Below are 9099 nucleotides of genomic sequence, written 5' to 3' on the forward strand. Positions count from 1 at the left end.
TTTTAACTTTTGCAATTTGATTCACTTTCTTGTATGAAATTTCATAAGCGTGCATTTGATTTTTTTATACTATTACACATTGATTTGACAATTTTCAAAATTGCACGACTCTGAACAGTCAAAGAAATGTCAACTCTATCCTACTCACACAGTTGCCACATAAATTTTCGTACACAGTTGCCATACTTATCCACAATCATTTTGAATCACCCAATATTGCTTATACAAAATGGCTGAACAAGAAGAAGATATGAAATGTAAAAGAATACTGTTAACGGCCAGACAGAAGCAAGGTATTGTTAATTAGGTATTGTTTGGAAAGAAGAGAATTAACACTCCAAAAAAAAAAAAATCAAAAATTTGACACTGACAGTGCGGGAGTTTTATAAACGGATAGTAGACATTTAGTAACTTTACTTCGAATATATGAAATATATAATAGTTATTTATGCAACAAGTGCAAAAAGTGAATGATTATTGCACGCGACGTGAAAATTGTCCCAAGAGCCGCAGGCGAGTGGGACAACACGTCAAGTGCAATAACACTTTTTGCACGTGTTTCATACAACATTTTTTCTATGATCGAACAAAAAAACGAGAAAAAAACAACGGTAAACAACAGTTCAGTCCTGTGCGTCGTGTGTGAAAAATGCAATATGCAATGAACACTCCGTAGAGGATCCCTCTACAGAACACTCACTTTTTGCACGATCGTAGACAGACTGTTGACAGATGCGTGCAATAAAGACTTTATTGCACTACTGCAATTAAGAGGCACTTTTTCCACTAAAAACAATGCACACTCACTTTTTGCACGATCGTAGAAAAAATATATTATAATAATATCGTGTGTTCCAATAAAAACTCACTCGCAGTAAGCCATGACTATAGAGATAGATAGACTGGTCATGTCGATTTTAGGATCATTGGAAGTAGTTCATTTGTTACTTACAAATTTTCATCATATTGTGAATGACAGATAACCTATAAATTTACTTTAGTAGTTCATTTCACATCTGGTACTAAGACATACTTCACTTTTGTCATGGCTTGCTGCGAGTGAGTTTTTTGTGGAACACACGATACGTATAGTTTGTCTCAATTCTAAATTTCCACCACCTGTTGAATTATGTTGTAAAAATAAAAATATTTCTAAATTGGGGATTCTTATAACCCAAGTTGGCAATATAATTATTTTATAAACATGATTCGAAAACATTAAAATTAGTTCATAAACTTATTTTGCTTTTACAATACGATTTTCTACCTACTAACTTGCTGCATTAAAAAAAAAAGGTTTTCGTTCTTTTCCTTATTCTAAAATTTTGAGTTGTAAAACTGGAAATTGACAGATAACCTAACAAATACAATCTGACACATTTTTCACCAAACAGTGTTGCCGGTTGTATTTCCAACGTAGAATGCAGTGTTGGTGGAAATTTAGAATTGAGACAGACTTTACCACAGACAATTAAACTATAGTTTAATTGTCTGTGGACTTTACCTGGTGATTTATTATATTTTAGTATTTTATGTTATCTATGGTTCTCTGATTTGAGTATCGCCATCTACCGTATGTTTATTTATTAAGTGTCACTGGCGGGAGTGTGAGCTGTTCAAATAGGACCAATGAAAAACTCGTACTTGTGTAATATTGGACCAGAGCAGAGGTCACCTTGAGGATCAAAATTGATTCCTATTTGAAATTCGCTTTGAAAATTACAAGTGAGGAGATCCCTGAAGTTAGAAAAGAGGCAAGTGCAAGATTAATTTACCCTTATTTCTGTCAAAATTTTTGACGACCCTTGCAATGTCATAACATTCAATTGTTTTGTTTTTATAAAATAATTTAAAAAAATAATTCCAGCCTCCACCTTCTGCCCTAGCTCCTGTAGAAACTCTAGCTCCAGAACCCGTCAAAATGGAAGGCCAGACGGGCCACAAGTTCATAGGTCGGGGGGCCCACAAGGGCAAGGGAATCGCCGTTTTCACGAGCGGCGGCGACTCACAGGTTAAGTCAACACTGATCTTAGCCAGTCGTGATAAGGCGATTTTTAGGGAATGAATGCCGCCGTGAGGGCCGTGGTGCGCATGGGAATATACTTGGGATGTAAAGTGTATTTCATTAAGGAGGGCTACCAGGGCATGGTTGACGGCGGCAAGTACATCGTCGAGGCCAACTGGTCCTCGGTCAGTTCCATCATCCACAAGGGGGGCACGGTGATCGGTTCCGCGCGTTGCATGGACTTCAAGGAGCGCGCGGGACGTCTCAAAGCCGCCAAGAACCTGGTGGACCGCGGCATCACCAATTTGGTGGTGATCGGCGGTGACGGTAGTCTCACCGGCGCCGATCTCTTCCGCCAAGAGTGGAGTTCGCTTCTTGAGGAACTCGTCGCCACCAAAAAGATCACCGTTGACCAACAGCAGAAATATCGCACGCTCCAGATTGCCGGGCTTGTGGGCTCCATCGACAATGATTTCTGTGGCACAGATATGACCATCGGGACGGACAGTGCTCTGCACAGGATCATAGAGGCCTGCGACGCAATCGTCAGTACGGCCTATTCGCATCAACGCACCTTCATCATGGAAGTTATGGGGCGGCATTGCGGGTAAATTTTTTTGCCAATGTTAGACATAAATATTGCAAATGTGATGTTAAATCGGTGTTGTCTACTGGATTTGACGTTTTTATAGGTACTTGGCCATCGTGGCCGCCCTCACCTCAGAGGCCGATTACGTGTTCGTTCCCGAATCACCGCCACCGGACGATTGGCAAAAACGGCTGTGCGATAAATTAGAACAGGTATATGCCTGTTGGAGGCCCAATGTACTAACGCCAGCTCATTTTACTAACCATGTTTACATTTTGAAATTATGACAAGTGTAGAAAGCGTAAGAATCGCTGAAGGTCATATAGGTCACAGGCTAATCTGTAGAGGGCGTGGCGATTTTGATCTGTCACATAAGGGAGCGCCTGACTTGAATGAATAAATTTGATTACATTTTGAAAACTTTATTTTTTAGTTTTCAAGGTCATTTACAATTATTGTTAACTTGGCAATGTGCCAGTAATCACCAAATATGAGATAACTTTGTTTGAAAGTAATTTAATTTAATGCTTCAAATTTAAAAATTTTACCCAATTATTATTTCTATTGTTTCCAACTATTTTTAAGATGTATTAGATTATCAAATCCAATTTGGTAGACATCACATGTGTTGCTTTGAACCGCTAGTTGTTTTCAAAATTTTGAAAAAGGTTGATCCATTTTGCAGCTACTTAGCTCTTGTGACCGCAATGGTGACCGAGGCTTCTTGGGCTTTTATACCGGAATCTCCGGCAGAACCGGACTGGCAAGAAAAACTCTGTAATAAATGTCATCAGGTAGAATGTGACGTTTCAACACGTTTCTCTTATCCATTTTCCTTTTGCTCAATTCCCCTTGTTCCCAGGAACGTCAAATGGGCCAACGTTTGAACATCATCATTGTAGCCGAGGGCGCCATCGATCGCAACGGCGAGGCCATCACGGCCGAAATGATCAAGAAAGTGGTAGTGGACAATCTGCAACAAGACACCAGAATCACCGTCCTGGGCCACGTACAGCGCGGCGGAAATCCTTCGGCTTTCGACAGGATTCTGGGATGCCGCATGGGGGCAGAGGCGGTGATGGCGTTGGTGGAAGCCGACGAGAACACCGAGCCCTGTATCATCTCGCTGGACGGGAACCAGGCTGTAAGGGTGCCTTTGATGGATTGCGTCAAGCGCACCAAAGCAGTAGCTCAAGTAAGCGATTTTCGATTTGGACATCGCAACAATACTAAATGGTGTTTAGGCGATGGCGGATAAGAAGTTCGAACTTGCCGTGGAGCTTCGCGGGAAGTCGTTCATGCGCAATTTGGAAACTTACAAGCTTTTGACACGACTGAAGCCACCCAAAGGCGCCTTCGATGAACAGGGACACGGCAAGGTGTGTTTCAGCGAATTATCTGTGGTCAGATAAGATTGAGAGTTCAGTTGACGCGTAAAAACAGTAAAAAATTACTTTTGACAGGTATGTCGCTAGAGTCAGTCTATAAATCGGCTTTTGTTTTTCGTGTCAATTTAACCTCCAAAAGTTTTTTATCGCATGGTACAAATCCAGTTAAGTGGTCGTGCCAATGTAGCTAGCCTAACAGTTTGGGTTGATTTGAACAATATTTAACAAGTTTTATTTTTGCCAATAGCCGCGTGAAAGTTTGTGGGAATCGGTGAGTATTTCAGGTACCTGTATTGCTTTAGCACTTCTTGAAAAGCTTTAACCACCGATTTAGAGTATTATTGTTAACAGCTTCAACTTCCATGACTGTACACAACTGTTGTATTTGTCAAATATGTATTTCTTATATCTTTTTTTTTTTTCATTAAAATGTTTTGTTCTGTGTAACTCTATTGCTGAAAAGTATTTTTTGTAGTAGGCTCGACTTTCTCTTTCAGGACGTATTAAATAAACATTTGTAACGACATGTGATTTTTTTAACATGTTTTAGGAGGGTTTCACGGTTGCTGTGATGCACATAGGAGCTCCAGCGTGTGGCATGAACGCCGTCGTTCGCTCCTTCGTCCGTAACAGCATCTATCGTGGAGACACCGTTTTGGGCATTCAGGAAGGTATCGAAGGTCTCATCGCTGGAAACATTAAAAAAATGGGTTCGTAACCGAACTCAATCTGACCGCATACATGATTGAAAGTAATTTTGTACAGAATGGGCGGAAGTTGCGGGATGGGTCAGCACCGGTGGAGCAAATTTGGGCACCAAGCGTACCCTACCCGGGACTCGCATGGGACTCGTGGCTTCAAGATTAGCCGAATTCAAGATCCAGGGATTGTTAATCATTGGCGGTTTCGAAGTAGGTTGTCATTTCGTCGACCGTTTGTCATTTAGTTGTTCGTTTCTAGGCTTTCGCGGCTGCTGTCCAGTTTTACGACAACCGAAAAGACTATCCTTCCCTGAATATTCCCATAGTGGTTATTCCAGGTACCATCAGTAATAATGTGCCAGGAACGGAGTTCTCGTTGGGGTGTGACACCGCTTTGAATGAGATAACTGAAATTTGTGACAGAATAAGACAGTCTGCTCAAGGTACAAAGCGGAGGGTGTTCATAATCGAAACTATGGGTGGTTATTGCGGCTACTTGGCAACCCTCGCCGGTGAGACAACTTCTCTTTTCAACTGTTGCACAAAGGAATGACGAAGTGTTGCAGGTTTGGCCGGCGGTGCGGACGCCGCGTACATATACGAAGAAAAATTCACAATTAAAGATTTGCAACAAGACGTGTATCACATGGCAACCAAAATGTCTGAAGGTGTCCAGAGAGGCTTGATTCTGCGCAACGAGAAAGCTTCAGATAATTACAACACCGACTTCATTTATCGATTGTACTGTGAAGAAGGAAAAGGTTTGTTCAGTGCCCGAATGAACGTTTTGGGTCACATGCAACAAGGGGGCTCTCCGTCGCCGTTCGATCGAAACATGGGTACGAAAATGGCGTCGAAAGCAGTGGAATGGATGGTCAACCAGTTGAAAAACAACATGGGACCTGACGGAACGACCGTCTGTTCTGGTCCCGAGAGCGTGTGTCTTTTAGGTATAGTGAAGAGGCAATATAAATTCACACCCATCGCAGAGTTGAGGGAACAAACCAACTTTGAGTAAGTTGACGAAAAGTTGGTTAGTGTGTTTGTTTAATTGTTGATTGACAGGTTGCGCGTGCCAAAAGAACAGTGGTGGTTGAAGTTGCGCCCCCTGTTGCGTATTTTGGCCAAACACGATTCGACGTACGAAGAAGAGGGGATGTACATGACGGTCGAGGATCGCAGTTTTGTTAATTGAAAATTTGGAAAGGAAGTCTTGTGCCGTGGCTTTGTTGTCGATAGTACGTATGCTTAGCAAAATTTACAATTCATTATGTAACTAGATAATTTTATTTATTATTATATATGTAAATATATGATGGAATATATTTCTTTTTTAAAGTGTCTATGATTTTTGAGAATATTTAGCAAATTTGTTGCCATTTTGTAAACGTTTACAAAGACTGTTGTTATTAAGTGTGTGTCAAGTTTTTGTAATGGAAAGTGTAAACGTGTTTGACAATAAAAAATAAAACATTCTGCCTTTATTATTTGCAAAACCACCATCGCACAATTCTGCAAAAAAGTGTAAATGTTTTAATAGGTTGGGCCAGCAAGTTAAAATGGCGTTTTTGCTGTCAAACCCGCGAAATGCAAATGTCATTAAAAAAATTTTTACTATTCTGAATTCTTCCTTCCGCTACCTTGCCAATTGACGGAGTATGTAATTTAAAACTATCTACATAGTTTCTTTGCGACTTTATTCGCTTGACTGTATTCTCTGGCTTGACGGTCGATCGAATCCGTAACCATTAAAAAAAATAAGCAATTCTAGTGAAATAGAAAGTGACCATATAAGAAAAGGTAAGAAAACAACAGGTAAAGAAATTATTTAATTAAAGCCAACTGTCTTTAGGTACAAATTTTAGCAATTTGCTATGTTTTTAATGTGAAAATTTGAAAAAGTCAGTTCGTGTTGAGTTATAACTTATAAGAGAGCAATGATTGATAAAGTCGTGATTTTTTTTATATAATAAAATAAACTGATCTTTTTTCAATCCTTAAGGTTTTGTGGAATAAACTTGAAGCGTTTTATTAGTACTAAAAAAAACTAAACTAACGAGAAACTTACAAAAACAAAACGATAATTACTAGTCCCGCTCACATAATCTAAACTAGTTAACACACTCCCTTCAAGAAAAGTGTTGACGAGACTCAACGCGTCTTGTTGTCTTGTTCTTCAGTTGTCACCAAAGAAATAACCATTTTAGAAGACTTCAAAGTCTTGAGGAAAAGAGAATTGAAAATGCGCACAATGCGATTGCGTTACGAGCAAAAAATGGACATTATGAAAATTAAGTATGAAAAGGTAGAAGAGGCAAGAACAAAATGACGTTATAGAAATTTTAAGTTCGGATTCGGAAGAGGGATCAATTGGCATTGTTGACAATGAGCAAAAGAGCTCTAGAGCACGAAATTCTTGAGTTTAATAAATTGAAAATAGGTTAAAAAATGAAAATATTCTTTTAAAGGAAAAAGTTTACTTTGTAAATTTTGGGAAATCTTAATTAAATGTCTTAATTAATTCAAAGCAATTGAATTTTAATTTGAATCAAATAAATGTCATAATTTACAGTCACCAACATAGTATAAAACAATATCTACCTAGGGTTTTTTTAATTTTAACAACCTAAAGCAACAGGTGGTGGTTTTTTTAATTTTTGAATGGATTTTACGCACTTCACAAAGTCTGTGGGAACCAGGCTGGCAATGCAAATTTAACTCTTCAAAACTCCCCAAGGAACCAGGATCGAGCCTACTTTCTCTTATATACCACTCTAGTCACTAAAGTCCATTCGGAAAATCAAAAAACCACCAACGGCGCATTTTCCTCGATAATTACTATCGGCAACGCTGTCCAGTGTAAAATTTGGTGAGACTTGTAATTTTGAAATTAAATGTTTATTAGTAAGTATATTAGTAAGTATCTTGTTTTTCCGGGCATGTTTAAGTAAAAATAATAACAATCAATAAATAAATGAAACGTGGTGCTGATAAAACAATATGAACGAAATTCAAAGCAATTGAAATTTATTTTGTTTTTGAATCAAATAAATGTCATAATTTATAGTTACCAACATAGTATGAAAAAATATCTACCTAAAGAGTTTTTTTTAGAGTTTTTTTAAATTTTACCAACCTAAAGCAGCGGGTGGTGGTTTTTTGATTTTTGAATGGACTTTAGTGGTCACCACAACTTTAGGTCACCACAGAACGTAGTCACACTGGTGTACTAGGGTGTAGTATTCTTGGTGTAGTAGCCTTGGTCAGTTGGTCACACTGGTCACAGACACAGACAAACGGTGTCAATGGTACAACGTGGGTACACGGATTTATTTTAACCTACTGTGTTTTAACCACTTTTACGTAGTTTGGCGTAGTTAGGAGCTATTAACGACTTTAATAGTTTTAATAAGAAAATAATGTCGGAACCTTCTTCATCAAAAGATTCTTCAGGTGCCACCAAAGCTCCTATGGTGTACATTTGCGGAGGTGAGTTTCAAATTAAGGTTATGTTTTTGCTATTTTGTTTATGTCTAATTCGTAACAGAATGCCATAATGAAAATGAAATCCGACCCAGAGACCCCATCAGATGCAGAGAATGCGGTTACCGAATCATGTATAAGAAAAGAACAAAGAGATGTATCCTTTTTTTCATTTTGTAGCAGCGTTGCCGCTAATTGTTTCGCTCTACGTTCGATATTTTAATTTATTTTAAGATACTCAGGAGTATTTAGCTCTCCCAAATTGTTTTTCACTTCTTTATGTCACACTCAAAAAATAACTTGAAATACCCTTAACATTAATAACAGTGGTTGTGTTTGATGCTCGATAGGGACTGAATGATGCTCCCAGACCCCAGGTGCTGCAGGAACGTCATGTATTATAATAATAATCTATCTGATAGGGTTCAAGTGTTTAATATTAATACATTATAATTAAATCTACTGGTGTTTTTTTTTTTTATTTTTAGCCGATTAAGTGTGGAAATCACAGAACAGGTGAAGAGAATCGCCGTCAACAGGTAAGTATCGTTGATTTGTTTAATGGAAAAGTTATTTTCTCATGTTATGGTTCGTTTTGAAAAAGCGCGTTTTACTTGTTTTGATTTAGGTTGCCATATTCTTTTTGTCGCGCAGGACGTCATCGTTCGTTTAATTACATCACATCGCGCCGAATTTACGAATTGCATCGATTTCCCCGGGCCCAGTTCTAGCGAAATTTTCAAGGTCTTCGCGCAAGGGCAGTGCAGGACCACTTTCTGCAACGCAACCTCCTCTTTAACCAAATTCAAGGTCGCTGATGTGCGATCAATAAAACTAAACAAACGCACTGTCCAACTTTGACGTTCGATTTTTGCCGGACGCTCCATTTCGCGCCTCCATCGACGGACCCGTCGCATCCCGTCCTCGGCGGCC

General features: G+C 39.0%; 2 protein-coding genes across 5 annotated transcripts; both read left to right on the forward strand.

Annotated features, from left to right (window-relative positions):
• The first annotated feature begins 1582 nt into the window (after nt 1–1582).
• On the forward strand, nt 1583–6158 carry Pfk (ATP-dependent 6-phosphofructokinase). Of its 4 annotated transcripts, none has more exons than XM_069048599.1 (12): nt 1583–1754; nt 1868–2011; nt 2059–2612; nt 3280–3388; nt 3457–3789; nt 3839–3973; nt 4230–4253; nt 4533–4692; nt 4748–4893; nt 4943–5195; nt 5250–5697; nt 5749–6158. In XM_069048599.1, the coding sequence occupies exons 2-12, from the start codon at nt 1922–1924 to the stop codon at nt 5876–5878; spliced, it is 2382 nt and encodes a 793-aa protein (XP_068904700.1). In that variant the 5' UTR covers nt 1583–1754; nt 1868–1921; the 3' UTR covers nt 5879–6158. The 4 variants fall into 4 exon arrangements, with proteins under 4 accessions (XP_068904700.1, XP_068904695.1, XP_068904708.1 ...); XM_069048594.1 differs by lacking the exon at nt 3280–3388 and adding an exon at nt 2698–2806 and having other exon boundaries at nt 1584–1754; XM_069048607.1 differs by lacking the exons at nt 3280–3388; nt 4230–4253 and adding an exon at nt 2698–2806 and having other exon boundaries at nt 1584–1754.
• Nucleotides 6159–7841: 1683 nt separating this feature from the next.
• On the forward strand, nt 7842–8628 carry Polr2K (DNA-directed RNA polymerases I, II, and III subunit Rpb12). The gene is made up of 3 exons (XM_069048891.1): nt 7842–8172; nt 8231–8323; nt 8494–8628. Exons 1-3 carry the CDS (start codon nt 8103–8105, stop codon nt 8514–8516), a joined length of 186 nt encoding a protein of 61 aa, XP_068904992.1. The 5' UTR covers nt 7842–8102; the 3' UTR covers nt 8517–8628.
• Nucleotides 8629–9099: the final 471 nt, after the last annotated feature.

Source organism: Tenebrio molitor, chromosome 1 (genome assembly GCF_963966145.1).
Source record: "Tenebrio molitor chromosome 1, icTenMoli1.1, whole genome shotgun sequence".
Lineage (NCBI taxonomy): Eukaryota > Metazoa > Arthropoda > Insecta > Coleoptera > Tenebrionidae > Tenebrio > Tenebrio molitor.